The following is a 19758-nucleotide window of genomic DNA, read 5'->3' on the forward strand; positions in this document are numbered from 1 at the left end:
GCCCCCAAACTCAAGGCTAAACTTTTCGGCATGATGAGCAAAGCCACGGTTCTACCATTCTTACATCCCACTATCCTGCCCTTCTTGGCCCGGTTCCATTACATCCTCCTGAAAGAAAGGGTACCTCTATCCTCCACTCCCTGAAGACCTGTGGGCCTCTGAGATAGACTCCCACTTGACACCTATATGTCTGTTACTAGATCACAAGATCCTCGAAGGTGGGGACCACACTCATTGACCTCTATATTCCCAGTTGTACCCAGCACGGAAGGAACTTAAATGTTCACGAAAGCTCTTCAGACCCTCTGAATCTTCACAGAAAATGTCAAATGTGCCATTTTAGAAAACAGCACCTGACCAAACTCACGTGTCTAGTATAAAAGAGCACAGGCATCTTTTTCTTTTCCCCACACAAGATAATTCCTTTAAGTTTTACAAAATAAACTATTTTACATACACTCATTTGTAAAGGAGAGCTGTGGTGAATCATGAATGTATAACCTCCAGTTTCAAGGTCTGAGAGGGCCTGAGAAGTAATTTAGTCCTGCCCCCAGTTTTACAGACCAGGAAACCGAGGTCCACAAAGGTAAAGTGGTGAACCCGATGGTTACACAGCTATTTGGTATTGAAACCTCTGGTGGAGAGAGTTAAGTACTGCTCTTTTTCCCTATGCCAGGCTCTATGAATCAGTTAGTTTAAAAAAATAAAATGTAACCTGCAAACATCCAAAAGAGAAGCGTATGAGGAGTAGTAGGTTTATATCTCCAATGACGACTCAGTGATCAGCACATGGCAGGTGGCCCAACAGCCTACAAATACTGCTGAATGAAGAGACGAACAGCCCAGGCCTTCGGACCAATAACTAAAATAGGTAGAATATTAAATATTAAAAAAGCACTAGTCAGACAACTGGTCTCCTGGAAGGAGCAGCAGAAGCCGGAAAGAGAAAGAGAAAGAAACAAAACCAAAACAATAGAATGAGGGTTGGAGAAGGTACATACTATACAAACCAAGTCCTATAAAAATAACTATACTTACATGCAAGATGCTGGTGATATAAAAGCTAATACAAAAGAGAATCAAGTCCTTGAATAGACCTGTCTCCAAAGAAAATCTGGAAGTGGGCAACAAGCCCATGAAAAGATGCTCATCATTATTAGTCATTAGGGAAACGCAAATCAACACTTCAATGAGACACCACTTCATGCCCATTGGGGTGGCAATAAAAACAAAAACATGGAAAATAACAAGTGTTGGTGAGGATGTGGAGAAACTGGAAACCTCCAACATTGCTAGTGGGAATGTTAAATGGTGCAGCTACCGTGGAAAAAAGTTTGGTGGTTCCTCATAACTTCACTACTCACAATAACCAAAAGGTGGAAATGACCCAATGTCCATGAGCTGATGAGTGAATAAGCAAACTGTGATACATTCCTACAATGGAATATTACTCAGCCATGAAAAAGAATGAAGTACTGATTCATGCTACAACATGGATAAATCTTGAGAGCATCATAAGTGAAAGAAGCCAGACATATGTTGTATGATTCTATTAACATGAAATATCCAGAAAGGCAAATCCATAGAGACAGAAAGCAGATTAGTGGTTGCCAAGGCTGGAGCAGAGGGGAAATAGGGAGTGACTGTTTAATGGGTATGGAGTTTCCTTTTGGGGTGATGAAAAAGCTCTGGAACTGGCTAATGGTGATGGTTGCAAAACATTGTGAATGTACTTTTTTACACTTTAAATATGTGCAGTTTATTGAATGTCAATTATACCTTAGTAAAGATATTTGAAAGAAAATTTTTAAAAATGGGAAAAGACATATCAAGCAAATATTAACAACAGCAACAATTAAAAGATCACTTCTGGTTATCAGACAAAATAGACTTTAGGGCAAAAATCCTCACTAGTGATAAAAGTAACTATGTTATGATAAAAATTCAATTCCTATTAGACATTGCATGTCTAACAATATAAATTTACAAATGCATACTGTTAGATATTAAAATAGAAAGCTGTTTATACAAATAGTCTCAGAATATTTTTTAGCTCAAATACAAGGAGATATGGACAAAGATCCCATTCTAGTGGGATCTTTCATATACCTCTCTCAATTACTGACATGTTGAGCAGACGCAAAGTTAGTGAGGAATGATGCAATTAATAAGGTTCATTTAACGGATATCTGTAGACCTCTGCAGAACAAAATGAAAGAAAACACATTCTTCTCAAACACATATAATGTGAATATACTTAATGCCACTGATTTGTACACCCTAAAATGATAAATTCAATGTTGTATGTATTTTACTACCAAAAAAAAAAAAAAAAGAGAGAGAGAGAGAGAGAACCAAGTGTTTCCAGTGGTAGGGTCTTTGGAAATATCCAGTCTGAAGATACGAGTTCGTAAGGAGCAATCACATCCCTAACCAACAAGGCAGAATGTTCTGCCCTACACATTCCTCTACTACCGATCCCGACTGCACGGATTTTAAACCCAGCACCTACTTTCTCAAAACAAGATTCAAGATTAATGCTGCGGGTCTGGGAGGGGGACAACGGAGTTACTGAGAAGTGCAGCTTCAGGGTGGTTCTCTACAGAGGTGGCTACAGTGACTGCACTGTACTGACGCCACTGTGTCAATGTGAACAGATGCTGGACCCACTCAGATTCAAGAGGGGAAGGCTGCAACGTCCCAGGGGTAGAGCTGCCCAGCCCATCCTCCTGAGAACACACAGGCAGCGGGGAAGCCACCAACACTGCCACCAGAGAGGGCAGTGGAAACTGAAACAAAAAGCCGCCCTCCGCCAGTGATGGCAGCGGCTCAGGTTCTGGGATGCTTCTAGGATGCCACGGCACTACTGGCGGCCATCCACAACCAGGCGGATAAGACGCACTTGAACTCTTGTTCCAGAGGATGCCCTGTTCTCAGTTCTGCTCCACCCAAGCCTTTCCCCTCTCTCCCCCCAGGCTTCAAGGCTCAGCTCTCTCTCCTGTAGTTACTTGAGATGATCTTGACAATCAACACAGGGTGCCAACCACAGGCTCCTAAGGTGTCTGAGAACTTTGGAACCAGGGCCAGGTGTATCTTCAGCTCCTGATGAAGGCTTACTCGATCTGGTTTTAATCTGTTTGGGCCGTGTGGCTGTTATCTAGATGTGTCTGTATGTCCCATGACTAGTTCAGCACTCAGCACATTGTAGGTGGTCAAACAGGCCTGAAAATACTGCTGAATGAATTAATGAACACGCAGGGCCTGCACGAAAACAAGCAAATCCCGCCCTCCGCCACAAAGGGAGCCATCGTGGTGTCAAACACCCGCATGTTTTCTTAAAAGCATCTCTCCTCTTTCCAGCCTTCTCTAAATTATCTGATTTTGGCCTTCTGATTTCTAGTAATGGAGAAAATGTGTTACTTTTAAATTATCAGCATCCAAAATTTTTCCCCCCCAAAATGTAAAAAAGGCTCTGAAGTGCTGTTACCAAGGCATATACCCCGTCCCTTAAAAATGGCTATTACTGGTCTGAGCAAGAAAATACACAAGATTCCATACGTACACTGTCAACTTTGGCAAGAGAGATTTTAGACAACTTCCACCCTTCCCGCCCAATCCCAAGTAAACAGGGCATTTGTTTGTATTTCCACATTGGCCTCATGAACCAAAATACCTCCTCCACCTAGAAAAACAATCTGTAACATTCAGACACTGAGCTTTGAGGGCAGACTTTTCAGTGCATGCTAGAGCAGTAAGAATGTAGTGCTTAAAAAAAAAAGTAGAAAAGCATCTTTAATAAACTTAGGTTCTCCTGTGAGCATTTCCCTCACGTTTACACTTATATCTGATTTGGTGTTTCTATATCTTTCAGAAATATAGATTTAAAAAAAAATTGTTCTGCATGAAAATTGGAGCCAGAGAAACCTTCTTTCTACAGTCTCCAGAAACAGACCTGAGTGTTCTACTGTGTTTAGGGGGAAAAGACACAAAAATCATTTTCCTTTACTCTAAGTTTTCGCTTTGCACCAAGTAGGTCCTGGCAAAGAGTTAATGTTTTCTGATGTTAGTTCCCGCGGTTTAAGAAAAAAATAAAATATAAAAATATAAAAGGCTAGGTGCTTAAATTTAGACTCCGTAAAACAATACTGGGAAACTTTCAAAGCTTTGGAGAAATTCTGGAGTTTATTTTATTTGCATCACATCGGCCACATCGCCTTCTCTTTTTATAATCCCTCCCGCCCCTGCTCACCGGCTGATCCTACACGTTCCCGCGTGATTCAGTTACCTGTTGGGGGTCAGGGGTTGGGGAGCGGGGTTGGGGACGAAAATCTACTGGTCACTTTGCGCAGGACCCAAGTTCAACAGGTGGCTTCGGCCACCTCCTGCCAATATGAGGCTCCCGCCCTCCTCTCCTTGGGGGATGGGACACAGCGCCCTGGGAATTCGACGGCTGCGGCGGCAATTGGTGCTCCGGGGAGGGCGGTGGGGACAGGGCAGGGGTGTTGGGACAACCCGGACCTCTCTGCGCGTAAAGCAAGAATCGTGCCATGGACCACCTTCACCCGCCGCCAGGACAGCCTCGGAGTCGGAAAGCCTCGCGTCCTCCCCACCGCCCCCGAGCCGGACGCACGCGGACCCCCGTGATCCCGAATGAGGCCCCGGGTTTCCCGGGTGGGAGGCCACCGGGTCGACGACGGCCCCTCGGACGGCGCCAGAGCCTTTCCTAACTTCCAAGGGACGCGATGCGGAGGAGCGGGAGAGCAAGCAGAAGAGATCCCCGCCGGGAGGGCAGCCGCAGGGACGCGCGGGAAGCGCAGGCAGCCGGCTCACTAGCAAAGGGGCTCGCCCTTCCCGCCCTGGACCCCACCAGAGCCCCGATCTCCCCCGACCGGCTGCAAACGTCGCCCCACTCACCGACGTGCTGGACAAGGGGATCGGCTGCCAGGACGCCCTCCCGCCCTCCGACCCTGTCCGGGATCGAGAAGCCCGCACTCACCTCGCAGGAGTCCCGCAGGAGCCCACCCGGACCGCAAGCGGGAGCCGAGCCCTAGCGCCGCCCGTTCGCCTGTCCGCCCGCGCGCGCCTCGCAGACCTTCCAGGGCCGCCCTGCCGCGCGCTCGCTTACGCGCGCTCCCGCCGCGCGCGCTCGTGCGCGCTCCCGTCGGGGCCTCGGCTGCTCCCTCCCCAAACTCACACGGCGCGCGCCCGGGGCATTTAAAGGGACAGGCCCCTGTGCCGGCGCTGCCCCGCAGCCGCCTCTCGGTGTTGGTGCGAGGTTTGAATTGGGGACGATCTGAGGAAACTCCAGCCCCATATCTGAGTTAAACACTCGGAGGAGAAATAGGGATTTGCATTCGAAGCTCTGAATAAGACGGGACATTTTTTTCCCCTCCTTGGTCAGTTTTGAGAGGTTATTTTACATTTAATGACAATAATAACTACCACGTATCGAATTCTTATTACCCTTGGACAAGGCATTTAACACACACACATTATTTCATTCAATCCTTAGAACCCCCAATTTCTTATCCCCATTTCACAGAGGAGGAAAACTGAGGTTCAGAAAGGAGAGGAAGCTCATCCAAGAGGTTTTGACCCCATTCCTTGGTGCCATTTCTTCTTCATCACCATGGAAATATCCACTGAGGTTAATAGCTGGTTGTGGAAGGCTTCTGTAAGTTGGTGGAAGTTAATGTTACCGGTGTTTCCATGGGGTGGGACAACTCTGTAGGAAAGGAGAAAACAAGAGTTATAGGGTTTTATTAATTATAGTGTTTGATATATACTCAAATGACAGACATAAAACCCGTATTGCAAAGTGCTGTTGGTGCTTATCCCCATTTTACAGAAAATTAAGGAAGTGGTTGGTGGCACAGGATGACTGAGTCACTGGTGGCACTCGGGGCTGAGCCCCAATTCCTTATATCATTTCTTTGCTCTCCCCAGGAGGAGATACCTGATTAAAGGGAAGAAAACTTTTTCACTAATAACATATTGGCCTCATCTAACTCCCTGCATCTTTAATTAATGTTTACAAAGCACTTGAATCTACCGCACTTACTAGTTAATTAGGCAAGTATTATTATCCCCCTCTTTCTGAACCAAATCCAGGAGAGATTCTCAATTCTGTCAGTCCTTAATCCTCATTGAATAATGGACCTAAGCTTTCTGTTCACGTTCTTTTTTCTCTTAAATTTTGTTCCACGTAAACACTAATGCATGTATCGTGAATTGGCTTAGTAAAAGTTAAATAGTATTAAACAGCCACAGGCGAGAGTAACATAGGCAGCTCCTGTTTTTCACAAATTCAGATAAAGAAAAGAAGACATTATAAGTGCTTCCCAGAATTATTTTTCCTTTTTAGTAGTGTTCTTTTCGCTTGGTTAAGCTTTTATGATGTATAAACATATGTGTAGCTTAGTTTTTTAGCTTTAAAATTTTTAATGTACACATTATCTTGTGTGTACGAATTAAATTTTACACGGTATCTTTTCTTCCAGGTGAAGAGGAGATAGGGAAGAAGAAATTGAAGGATGATGGGATTAGGAAGGAAGAAAGGGAAAAGAAAAAGGCACAAAAAGAAAAAAAGGGTGGGAGGGTGTGGCGGAAAGGAAACGAACAGGGAAGAAAATGAGACTGAGGTTTCAACCAAGGCGGTAGGGGGAGGAGGCCAGCCCTGCTAGCTCGTACCTGATCTTTGTGGGAATTGCGAACAGGTGGCCCTTCCGCGGGGCCGGTGCAGACCTGGCCAGGGCGCAGCGTGAGTACCTGAGCTCAGGCTGCCTTCCAGTACCCCCTGCACCCCTGCCCAGGCACCTATGTGCCAACTGAACCTACTCAAAGGCACTAGAAGGTGAGAAAGGACATAAAGTGAGGTAAGAAAACAAGAAATGGCTTAGAGGGGGAATTTAAAGATTGTTATTCCTAAAAGTACTTAGATAACATCAATGGAGAAAAGAACGAAGAAACATCTGGAGGGGCTTTGGACCTGCTGTTGTTACTACTTTAAAAAATCCATGAAATTGACAAAATTTTACTTTCTTTTCACTCGAATTTTTACTAAATTCTTCTGAGGTTCTTTGCTAAGAAAATGCCGGTGATACATGGCTCAAAATATTAGACAATTATTCTTATTAACTCTGTGTAAGTTAAAAATTTTAAAGTAAACTTTAAAAATTTAAGCTAAACATAATTTTTGTTGTATAAAAATAATTACTGTGTAAAATTGGCTTGAGAAACTGCAATATTTATAATGACCACTAGAGGGAGATAGACAGGAAAGGAGAAAGTGGTTAGCGAGTAAGCTTCCTGAGTTTACTAAAAATTACAGCATTTTAGAGCTGAAAGAGGAGATGTCAAAAGACATGATTTTGCTTTATGCCTCTTCCACTTAGAATATGTGTAATCTTGAGCTGTCTATTCTTTTTGAGACTCAGTTCCTCAACTGTTCAATGAAGCTATTAACACCTACCTTGGGAGGCTAAAACAAAATTATTTTAAAGTTTACTTGAACAAGTAGCAGATAAGAAGGGTTAAGAAGATTATGAAAATGAAGAAACAGATGGGAAATTTCCCTGTTTGTTAGTTAAACAGTATAAAATAATAATTTAAAGTATCAAAATAGAATATTAGTAGATATTGAATGATATAGATAATAAAATAGGATAACCCAGAAAAAGACAGTGTTGATATACTGTAGATTTTAATATGTGATGGAGTCATCTAAAATAAATGAAAAAGGGACAGATTCTCAATAAAATGGACTTGAGAAAGCTAGTAATTTGAAAAAAAAAATCAAGTTGAGCTCATACATTTCATTATGTGCTAAAAGAAATTTCAGCTACATTAAAGAACTTTAAAACTAGGAGAAAATATAGGCAAATATTTATGTAACCTCAAGATGGGGGAAGAAAAGAAATCGAAAAATCATAAAGGAACTGACCAGTAGACTAGATTATATAAGAATTCAAAAATTGTGACAACTAAAAATATTGTGAACAAAATAGAAAACAGAACAAATCTGACAGTTCATTTTTTAAAAAAAATTTATTTGTTAATTTATTTTTGGCTGCACTGGGTCTTCGTTGCTGTGTGCGGGCTTTCTCTAGTTGCGGCGAGTGGGGACTACTCTTCGTTGCGGTGCGCAGGCTTCATTGCGGTGGCTTCTCTTGTTGCGGAGCACGGGCTCTAGGCACGCAGGCTTCAGTAGTTGTGGCACGTGGACTCAGTAGTTGTGGCTCGCGGGCTCTAGAGCACAGGCTCAGTAGTTGTGGTGCACGGGCTTAGTTGCTCTGCGGCATGTGGGATCTTCCCGGACCAGGGCTCGAACCCATGTCCCCTGCATTGGCAGGGGGATTCTTAACCACTGCGCCACCAGGGAAGCCCTGACAGTTCATTTTATCCTCAATACAAGAGTACACACACATTGATAAGAAAACTCTAATAACTCAATGAGAAAATTTCCTCAAAGAAAAAATAAAAACGATTAGTGTGTATATGTAATTATATTTTAAAGTGTTTGGATTACCCAGTAATTGAAAAAATTAAAAATTAAAATAGTAAGCAATATTTTCATCTATTAAATTAGAAAAACATTTTAAAATTCTAACATTCAGTACTGGCAGGAGTGCAGTGAAATGGGCAATTTTATATATTATAGTGGGAGCATAAGTTGATATAACTTTACTGGAAAGTGATTTTGTGAAATATTTCAAGACCCTTAAAAATGTTTATATACTTTGGCCTACAATTCCATATCTAGGGATTCAACAGAAATAATCAGAAAAGGGGAAAAATATTTGTGCACTGTCTCCTTTTTCATAATGTCAGAAAATTAGAAACAACCAAAAAATCCAAAATTAGGGGGAAGTTTAAGTGAACTATTATGCAGCTATTAAAAATGAGGTATTTTTCATGAACACAAGAAAATACCTAAATATATTGTTAAAGGGGAAAAAAGAACATTACAGAATTGTGTGTAAACTATTGCTTCAACTATGGAAAAATGCATGTATATATTCAAAAACTAGAAGGAAATATATCAAAAGGTTGACAGTTACTCTTTCTGGCTGTGATTATGTGATTCTTATTTATAGTATTGTATATGTCCCAAATTTTCTGTTGTGGTTCTATATTTACTGTTATAAATCAATACAGACTAATACAAATTTTTTGATACAATAAATGCCAATGTGCATAGCATAGAGTCTGGCTTATATCAAACATTCCATAAATATTTGGTAGATAATAGAAGGAGGGAAGAGAAGGAGATTGATGCATTTCAAGGATGACTTGCTAGTGAAATTTCTTGATTTAAAAAAGGAAATAATTATTCTACAAATGAGGAAATTACAGCCTGGAGGTTTTTTGGTGACAAATTTCAAGAAAAACTTTAAAAGATGATAATAAAGTGGTTCCATACTTCCTGAAAGCAAGTAGATAACATGCTACCTTGTCTGTATTCCAGGTCGATATTCTGAAGGAGAACTACATGTTGGAAGAAACAAATGTGGAAGAAAATGGTAAATAATTTTATCTGAACTCAATGATAAGAGTCTGAAAGAGAAGCTAGGTTCTAAAAAGATCCCTGATGAAGAAGTGCTGTTCATTCACGCTTTAGGACCTGCCAAGTGACTGACGTCCAAACAGGAAGAGAGAATGTATGGAGCCCATTCATTTTTCATCCAGAGATTGCTTGTGGTTTCTTCTGTGCCAGGTGTTACTAGGGGTAAAGTCCAGGAGATGCAACAGTGAACAAGTATGGATAAGTTCCCTGTCTACAGGGAATTTATGGTCCAGGAGGGGTTGGTGGGATGCAGACAAGACTCAAATGATAAACTGGTTAGTCACCAACCATCTATTAATCCCTAGATGAAATAGAAGTGATTCTGTAAATAAAACAATGGTGAGGTGAACCGTATCCCCCCAGAGATAAGCCTGAGGACTCAGGGGTGGTTGAAATTTGTCTGAGGATAACTTGCTTCACTTCCGCTGTTCTCTGGCTAGCTTTCGGTTTACAGATGGAGGATGCAAAGCCGACAGGGTCTTGGAAATGGCTCCAGGAACCTGCGGTTTCTGGGGAGCCGGGGACAGGAGAGCCTTGAGAAGTTTTCTGTGCAGGTGTCTTTTAACCCTGTCCGTCTTCCCACAAATTTCACTAAGGCCTCCACTCCTCATGAGTGCTTTTGGAGTGAACCTTATTCTCAGGAGATTTGAATATGGGCTGAAACTGGCCTCAGGTGGGTCTTAGGTAAGAGCTAGGACCCAGTGAGACCCAGTCCTGTTTGTGTCACAGACATTTGGAAGGAGAGATGAGTACAGTGCATTGGAATACTTAACATTTGTAGTTTGTGTTACCTTCTGCTAAGTTGAATTCTTCTAAACCCATTTCAGGTAAAAGATTTCATTATGCCAGATTTCTACGTTTGAGGGCTGACTTTCTTTTTTATACATTTCTGTTGTGACCCAAGACATAACTTCTTCTTTGATGTGACCCTGAACTTAAGGATGTTAATTCCCTGATTTTGAGGGAGCAAAATGTACCTAGTGTTACAGTCAGAGAGACGGAGGAATCACTGAGCAGGGTCGTTAACCACTTAGTGGGACCGTGGAGTCCAGGTCTGTCCCCAGCTTACAGATTCAATAACTCTGTTCCCGTCAGTGCCACCTGGATGCCACCAGGTGCTCAGACAGTGGGTCTCAACTGTATTTCCAAGTTGCAGTACTGGTGGAGGAAAGGATGGGGAAAATGAAACTGGCAATCCTTTGATAAGCTTAAAATGTTTTATTTCAATTTCTAAATTGTTAAATAGGATTAAAAAAAAAACCCTCTTCCTACAGAGAATCACAATAGGAAAAGAAATCACACCGAATGCTTCCGTTCACTGGGAGTGATAAAATGTGGGATATTTTTTCCCTCTTGTACTAAAATTGCCCTGAGGACCAAAATACCTACCTCTTACATTCCCCATTCAGGAAGTCACCAGGAACTAACCAGCTTCTCAGGACTTCCTGATGGTCAACACTTCTGAGCTGGCTGTACTGCCAGCTACACCCCCAGTCCCATTTCCAAACTAAGAAGAGGCTTGCAGGTCCTAAGCTTTGTGGAGATGCAGTTAGTATTCATGGTGGGAGGCTGTAACAGGAGACTGGAGCGGGGCTGTGTTCCCTTTCTATCCACCCAGGACAATCTCCTTTCTAACCATCTCCAAGTCAACTGATTAGGGACTTAATTTTATTGTTTTAAAATATTTATTTATTTATTTAGGCTGCAGCGTGTCTTAGTTGCGGCCTGCGGGATCTTCCTTGTGGCATGCGAGATCTAGTTCCCTGACCAGGGATTGAAACCCGGGCCCCCTGCACTGGGAGTGTGGAATCTTAACCGCTGGACCACCGGGGAAGTCCCTGATTAGGGACCTTTACATCCACAGAATCCCTTTTGCCACATAATGTGACATAATCACAGAGGTGACATCCCATCCTATCTGCAGGCTCCACTCATGCTTAGGGGGCTGGAATCTTGGGGGCCAGCTTAGAATTCTGCCTGCCACAGAGGGGAAGGGGTTCCTTTAATCCCCACAGCCAAGTCAGGGCGAGAGTCCTAAGACAATCACTCATAAAGATTGGGGTTCAGCACAACGGGGAATTAGACTCTTGCTAGGGTGCCCTCGTAGTTACCCCCAGGCCACGAGGAGCTGAGCGGGGTAAGAAGGTCACAGTGAGCATTCTGGGAGCCGAGGAGCATGGCACAGTGTGTCCTTCCCACTGAGGTTTGGGGACAGACTTGAAAGGCTTGTGACCTGCCAGGCGGAGATTTCAGAGCAGTCCCTTCCCTTGGGCTGGAAGGGCTGCAAGCTCAGTGAGCCTTGCGGGAAGATGGGGCAGCTCCACCCACCCCACTCTCCAAGTCCGTCCAAGCGTGTGGAAGGGGACCCTCCAGTTCTTGGGGCTCTATGTGCGGGAACATACATTACCCCAAGGGCAGAACAAGCAAGCTGCTGGGGGGCCGATGGGCCAGGTGACTGAGTTTGAGATGGAATGCCTAGGACTGAACCTTTAAAAAAAAATTTTTTTTAATTGTGGTAAAATATACATAGCATAAAATTTACCATTTTAACCATTTTTAAGTGTACGGTTCAGTGCTATTAAGTGCACTCACAGTGTTGTACAACCATCGGCATTACCCATCTGCAGTACTTTTCCATTATCCCAAACTGAACCTCTGTCCCCGTTAAATCCTCACTCCCATTCCCCAGCCCACACCCCTGGCACCACCGTTCTACTTTCTGTCTCTATGATTTCGACAACTCTATGGACCTCATATAAATGGAATCACACAGCATCTGTCCTTTTGTGACGACGTCTTTCACTTAGTATGTTTTCAGGTTCATCCATGTCATGATATGTATTAGAATTTCCATCGTTTTTACAGTTCACTAATAATCCTTTTTATGTATAGACCATGCTTTTTAAATCCATTCTTCTGTGCTGGACCCTTACGTTGTTTCCATGTTTTGGCTATTGTGAATAATGCTGCAGTGAATGTGGGTGCACAAAAATCTGTTCAAGTCCCTGCTTTCAGTGATTTTGGGTGCATACCCAGAGGTAGAATTGCTGAATCGTATGGTGATTCCAGGTTTACCTTTTTGAGGACCCACCATACTGTTTTCCACAGTGGCTGCACCCACCTGCAACGCCTGTATGCGGGTTCCAATTTCTCCACATCTTCATCAACACTTGCTATTTTCTTTGTCGTCGTCGTTGAATGATTAGAATTGAATCTTAAATACAAAAATGAGACTGGTCTAATAACCCAAAATCTTAGGCAGATTATTAAATCTGGCCAGTCTGATCGCTGGTGGGAAATGGGGATTCAGCAGAGAGCAGCTGCTGACAGCAATGAAACCATCCCGTGCTTACATCCCCAGCAAGGTGAGAATCCTCTGTAAACCAGTTACAGGAATAGAGTTCTTTTTCTTAAAATGCTTACTAGCTTTGTAAATGATTCACGTAAGAGTGCAGCAGCCTAGGGCTTCCCTGGTGGCGCAGTGGTTGGGAGTCCGCCTGCCGATGCAGGGGACATGGGTTCGTGCCCCGGTCCGGGAAGATCCCACATGCCGCGGAGCGGCTGGGCCCATGGGCCATGGCTGCTGAGCCTGCGCGTCCGGAGCCTGTGCTCCGCAACGGGAGAGGCCACAACAGTGAGAGGCCCGCGTACCGCAAAAAAAAAAAGAGTGCAGCAGCCTAAATACCTTTACTGCTTTCTTCATTCCACCTCCATTCACTTCCTAAACCCTGGCTGTCCGGGTTCTATTCCCACGACTGTTCTGAAGCTGTCTTCTCTGAGTTCTCGTCCCAGCTTACAGGCATCTAGGAGCTTGGACTGTCCATTAAATAGAAGTATTTAATTCCCAAAGTTGAGTCTTATAGCAGAGTTCACTCTGCTCTCCTTGGGCAAAGACGTTCATCACCCTGCTCTCAAATATGACTTCTATGACCATGACCTGAACAGTCTTCACCTCTGGGCATGATTCATTTCATTTAACAAGCTGAGTGCCTCCCCTCACTGTGGTCAGGAACCTGGTTTTAAATTGTCTGCTGGGCATCTCATTAAATTTAAAATCATTCATCCATTCATCATCCCTGTTGGGTTGTGAAAGGTGAGGCTGTCTGCTTAGGACGCTTGAGTTGGGAGAAGTATAGACACACACACAAAAATGTTAAATCATTCTGCATGATACAGAAACAGGGGTAATCCACTGGTATCTCAAGAAAGGGGTCGGGATCCTGAAGAAGGAAATGGAAGAGTCTAGAGGAATGGGGGTGGGGAGGGCTAGCTAGAAACATGGAAGAAAACCAGGGCCTGTGGAGAGATGTGGATATAAAACATTCTTTATGTCGAAAGCGATGGGACTTGGAGAGCGCAGCGATGTCTGACGTTGGATTTGAAGTGTTTGCACACCGTGTGGTAGTTCTCCCCGCTGCTCCCAAACCATGTAATGCCGGCAGTGCTTTGGGGGAACGGAAAGGGTCATATCCCATGATTTCAGGAAAGCGAGGACGGTTAAAGCGGGGCTGGGAGTAATGGTTTGGAGTCAGAGGAAAGCAGGGAAATCGGTGACAGTGTGGATGAGAAGGCAAACCCATGTGTTCTTGGATATGTTAGAGAAATAGATGAGAGTATTCTAGATTCAGCTGTTAATGACTGCATTTCATTTTGCTATTAAGTGAAACAGTGACCTCAGGAAGTTGGAGGCCAGGGAGTTGCCTGGATTATAGAATCTTCACGAACAAGACTTGACCTGGGGCACCAGGTGCCTGTTCTTCATACATGTTAACATCCTTATGGGACCGGTGACATGTGTTTTTCATGCTAAGTGTTTGGCCCTCACCTTTCGGGCTCATCATCTTCTCTCTCAGATCCCGACCTTCTTTCTTAAGCTCTTTTCAAGGCCTGGAGGGAATTTCCAGGGTTAGGACTCCGCGCTTCCACTGCCAGGGGCCCGGGAACTAAGATCCCGCAAGCTGCATGGCACGGCCAAAAAAAAAAAAAAAAAAAAAGGCCTGGAGCCCCTGTTGTTCACATTTCAGGGGTATAAATAATAACAACCGTTACAGCTATACCATTTCATGGTTGACAAAACATATTCACACACATTTAATCCTCTTGACGGTGATTATTCCCATTTTACAGATGAAACTGAGGTTCAGAAGTGTTCAGTGACTTTGCTCAATCTCACTTGGGTAGTAAGTGACAAAGTGGTTGTTCTAATCCACTGCTCTCTGCTTTTGACCAGAGCTGCCGTTCCTGAGTCTGTGTTGACCGGGTGTAGCAGTACTATTTCATGCATTTTCTCTCTGTAAAGCCAATTAAGGAATTTGTGCTCATACTGTTGACTATTTTCAAGGTTATTAAATTAGTATTGGGGGAAAGTACAAACTTTATGAGAGTTTTAGGAATAGTCATAAACATGAGAAATGTGGAAATCTTGTCTTATAAAATGTTCATCTGAGTGGAGTCAGCTGAGGAGTTACTGAGAGGGAGGGCTACAGGGATGACAACAAAATAGAAGCTGTGTCTCAGCTAAAGGTTGAGAACTACATAAAAATCCATTATTTCGATGGAACGTGCCACAACATTTCCCCGAAGTGTTCCATAAAGAATTACTGAATGCCAAATGCAAAGTTAGTACTTTTAACTTGTGAAAAGATTCTGTGCTTCCATGTACCAAAGAAATCCAAACAATAATTCCACGAGTAAGGCTAACCTACCTAAAGCATCACCTCCTCCAACACAGAGTAAAGCCCTTCATTCAGGCAAGACCACAGAAGCTACAAAAAGGTAAGGCTACAGGCTCGTGCTGCGCAGACTTCATTTTTTTGGCCATCTTCATGTCTTCCTTCGGTTTTATTTGGAACCCCTTAGCCAGGCTGACAGAGGTGACAAAAATAGATGCAAGACCCTGCAGGTGAGGGGCAGAGCTGGCTGGGGAAGGGATGCAGTCTGCTTCACGCTGACTCTCCCGGGCAGGACAGATGGCCCATCCCTGCAAAACCTGTATTATGGTGGGAGAATAATTACGCCCAACAGAGTATCTAAATATGCCCATTTTCCAGCGTCCATTTGAGGGGAACAGGGGTAATTGATATCCAAACAGCTCCATAATAGGTTTTGAGTTTTGTCACCCATCAGCCCACTTCCCACATTCACTAAAAATAGCAAAATTAATTAATTTTCATTGGCTTTCCCTTCCCCTTCCTCTCCTGGGAAGAAGTGCTTATGAGCACTGAAGAGGAACAGGCCTGCTTAGATTCATAAATTGAATAGTTGAAGCCATTGAGGTCTGACTCTAGAGCTAAATTCATCTGATCTAATCAACAGAGGGCAGAACAAATAACAAGCCATTCTGACTTAACATTGCGTTAAAATATTGTGTTAAGAAATTCCAAATGTTTGAGACATTTCTAAGAGGGCCACATAATTTTTCATTTCATAAATGCATTTACTAAAAGATGCCTTTAAACTGTAAGCTCCTTTTGTGTGTTAAGAATATTCAGATTACACACAAGACCACTTCTGTGGCTTAAAAGCTACATCCATAGCTCTGATCCTATAGCAGTTCTCACACCTCAATCTCAAAGTATTTTTCAGATACTAATTCGTTAACTAGATGACATTATAGATCCCATTTTCAGGAGGAGAAACTGAGGCTCCAAGAGAACCTGCAGAAGGACATGGTTCTTGCTCCCCCATCTGTGGCTTTCTTCAGTAAAAGGCCTTTGCAAATTCAGGGACACTGCCCAACAGGTGGAGTGGTTATAAAAGGAGGGTATTATTACAATAAGGTGGTAATAGAATAACACACTGTAATTTTTGGCAAAATAGTTTTCAGACAATTGAAGAAAGCCATAAACATTGGATTAGGGAAATAAAAAGCTATTTAAATATATTTTTAAAAGAGATAGCCTTTGTCCTCTAGCCCAGCGAAGACATACCTGTAGGGTGGCATTGGCCGGACATCTTTAAATAAGTGAAAAAGTATCTAGTAACTGGAACTGTAGCACCCGCGGGAGCCAAGTCTGTGTGGCATGTCAGTGCCAGGTGTGGGCTGACCACCGCCCTGGGGTCTGATCACTATCTCCTGGGCACTGTCTGCTCTCTGAAGGCCTCTTCCATTTCACCAGTGAATACCGTCCTCTGGGGACAGAGCCTTCTTGGTAGCCAATTCCAGATTGTGAAGTGATGACCCAGTTCTCTTAGGAGACAGACTGGGAGGAAACCGTGGATGTCAGGTGGAGGTAGGAAGGCACGGGGCTCCTCCAATCCTGCTGGAGCAGCCCCTGAACTTCAGAGACCCGCCCCTCTCCCCAGGCTTTGCTCACTCGGGCACAAGCCCATACATCTTTCATGGGAGATCAGAATGGAGACTTCTTTTTTTTTTTTAATTTTATTTATTTTTTTATACAGCAGGTTCTTATTAGTTATCCATTTTATACATATTAGTGTATAGATGTCAATCCCACTCTCAGAATGGAGGCTTCTGACCCTGCCCTTGTTAAGAAGCTGAAGTCAGTCACTCACTACGAGGCCACTGAACTGTCTCCTTTTGTTTTTTCACAAGCGGGACAGGACCATGGGGCGTGGCATAACAGAACCTGGGGATCTATTGTAATAATGACTCAATTCCTTTGTTGCTAATAAGTGGACAAGTTGGAGCGAAGCCCCAGTTTGTGATGTGTGAATGCTGCCCGCTAAAGGCCCCTCAAGCAGAGGCCCGCTCACACACGCCAAGCTCAGCCCAGACTCCTCAGCGCTGCATTCCTCTGTTTGGCCCCCAGATTCCCTCCTCACTCAGACCCTTGCTGCGTCTGTGGCCTGAATGCTTCCTGAACCTGCACCCTAATCTGCCAGAGCTGCTCTCATTCTGTACCTTTAAAGATCTTGCTGGTCCTTTTGAAGCTCAGCTTGAGTGTGGCTTGCACGTCCCCCCAAAATCTCCACCTTCTCCTTTCTCTCTCTCTCTCTCTTTTTTTTTGCCGTAAATATATATTTCTTTTTATTTATTTATTTATTTATTTTTAAAGGGGAAGAGTTTATTTATTTATGTTATGCATTCATGCATGCATGATCTTAGTCCCAGGGACTGAACCTGCGCCCCCTGCAGTGGAAGCACAGCATCCTAACCACTGGACTGCCAGGGAATTCCCCCAAGTTTCCTTGACTTTCTAAAAATGCCTTACATGATATGACAACAGCCATCCATGCTCCCTACAGACAAGTAGACAATACAGAAAGGGTGACGCGGGAAAATTAGAGAACTCCCTTCTTGGACCACAGCAAACAGGTTGGTGCTTTTGCTTGGAATATTTTTGTGTGTGTGGGCAGTTGGTTACCTTTGAAAACACGGGTTGCTAACTCCGAGGGTCCACCTGGTGCACAGGCCCTGGGGAGCGCACACGTGGAGGCCCCAAGGCTGCAAACTCTGTCCCTCCCAGCATCAGACAAACGGTCAGGGCCCCGACAGACAGTCGCGGCCGCGCCTATATTTCTTTTTTTTTAAATCAAAGTATAGTTGATTTACAATATTGTGTTAGTTTCTGGTGTACAGCAAACTGATTCAGTTTTTTATATATATATATATGTGTGTATGCGTATACATATTCTTTTTCAGATTCTTTTACATTATAGGTTATTACAAGATACTGAACACAGTTCCCTGTGCTACACAATAGGTCCTTGTTTACCTATTTTATATATAGTAGTGTGTGTATGTTAATCCCAACCTCCTAATTTATCCCTCGCCCCCCTTTCCTCTTTGGTAACCATCAGTTTATTTTCTATGTCTGTGAGTCTGTTTCTGTGTTGTAAATAAGTTCATTTGTATCATATTTTAGATTCCATATGTAAGTCATATCATATGATATTTGTCTTTCTCTGTCTGACTTACTTCACTTAGTATGATAATCTCTGGGTCCATCCATGTTGCTGCAAATGCATTATTTCATTCTTTTTTATGGCTGAGTAATATTCCATCATGTATATATATCACATCTTCTTTATCCATTCACCTGTCAGTGGACACAGGTTGTTTCCATGTTTTGGCTATTGTACATAATGCTACTGTGGACACTGGGGTGCGTGTATCTTTTCCAATTTGAATCTCCATCTTTTCCAGATATTTGTCCAGGAGTGGGATTGCTGGATCATAGGGTAGCTCTATTTTTAGTATGTTTAAGGAAGCTCCATCTTTCTTTCTCTTTCTATAGCACTTGAAACATTCTGCCTGGCGGCGTGGTTGTCTCTACCCCCATCTAACTGAGCATCCACCAGTGGGTCGGAAGATCTTTGATCTCTTAGGAGCCAGGCCCATGCCTTCTTCCCCCTGAGCCCCTGGCGCATGGAACACACCATTTTGAAAATTACGCTTATTTGGAGTAGATGGAAACCGAATTGAAGGGGGTTAAGGAAGAGACAAGGGGTCAAGAGGCGGAGGCAGAAGGTTGGCGGCCAAAGGAAGGGAGCAATAAGATGACTGCTCAGAGGGCAGGAGGGTTGAGTGCCACTCGTCAGCAAGTGTGATGGAACCAGTGTGAGGAGAGGATGCAGTGGGAGGTTGCAGAGAGAGACGGGCTAAGCCCTGTGTCACTGATGCGTGTTGCTCCTCATGAGGGCTCACAGGAGCTTGGGGAACGACCAGAGCGCTAGCCTCTCAGAGCATCATGTCTTCAGGGAGTGCACTATAACAAACAAAATGCATGGTCAGTGCTCTTGGAATAGCTGAACGGTAAGAGTGCCGGTGCTGAGGAGGGGAAAGATCACAGCGTCCAGGGCAATCACGACAGAGGAGATGGTTCATGGTCCATCCCAGGGGTTCCCTGTGGAGGTGACCAGGGCTGTTTAAACCACACGGCTGGGTTCTGGATCAGAGGATCCCCCAGGCTCCAGGAGACATTCCACTCGGCCTCACGCATCCTCCAGCTACAACAGATGAACCTCTCACCTATTTTTAAGGATTCCCAGGAGAGGGGATCTCGTTCCCTTTTTCGCGGGGAATGGAAAGAGCATGGGAAGCTTTCTTTCCTGGGTTAATTGAGGCCGTGTCGGTGAAAGTCTCGAGGCTGCCTGGATAGTATTTTGTGAGGTCCTGATTCAAGGAGGGTGTGTCAGGCTGCTGTCTGGTCCTGGGTGCTCCGGAAGTTGGGAAGTGGAGGGGACACTGCCGTTTGCTGGAGCTGCTGAGTGACGTCACTACGTATAGA

General features: G+C 43.9%; 2 protein-coding genes and 1 long non-coding RNA gene across 5 annotated transcripts in view; 2 read left to right on the forward strand and 1 right to left on the reverse strand.

Moving 5' to 3' along the window:
- Positions 1 to 5167, reverse strand: part of PROSER2 (proline and serine rich 2) — a 41298-nt gene extending 36131 nt beyond the window's left edge. The window contains exon 1 of the mRNA XM_004275857.3: positions 4997 to 5167. The gene's annotated coding sequence lies outside the window, so the exon portion shown is untranslated. The remainder of the gene's footprint in view (positions 1 to 4996) is intronic.
- The window catches only part of LOC125963548 (uncharacterized), a 268458-nt gene that overhangs the window by 223529 nt on the left and 25171 nt on the right, over positions 1 to 19758 (forward strand). The gene's annotated exons all lie outside the window — the stretch shown is intronic.
- The window catches only part of UPF2 (UPF2 regulator of nonsense mediated mRNA decay), a 212855-nt gene that overhangs the window by 171436 nt on the left and 21661 nt on the right, over positions 1 to 19758 (forward strand). For all 3 annotated transcript variants that reach the window (XR_007475620.1, XR_007475621.1, XM_033439209.2), the window contains exon 22: positions 9467 to 9521. Coding sequence is in view for 1 of the 3 variants with exons in the window: in XM_033439209.2 (XP_033295100.1) it covers positions 9467 to 9479 (13 nt within the window). In the remaining 2 variants the exon portion in view is untranslated. The remainder of the gene's footprint in view (positions 1 to 9466; positions 9522 to 19758) is intronic.

Source organism: Orcinus orca, chromosome 2 (assembly GCF_937001465.1).
Source record: "Orcinus orca chromosome 2, mOrcOrc1.1, whole genome shotgun sequence".
NCBI lineage: Eukaryota > Metazoa > Chordata > Mammalia > Artiodactyla > Delphinidae > Orcinus > Orcinus orca.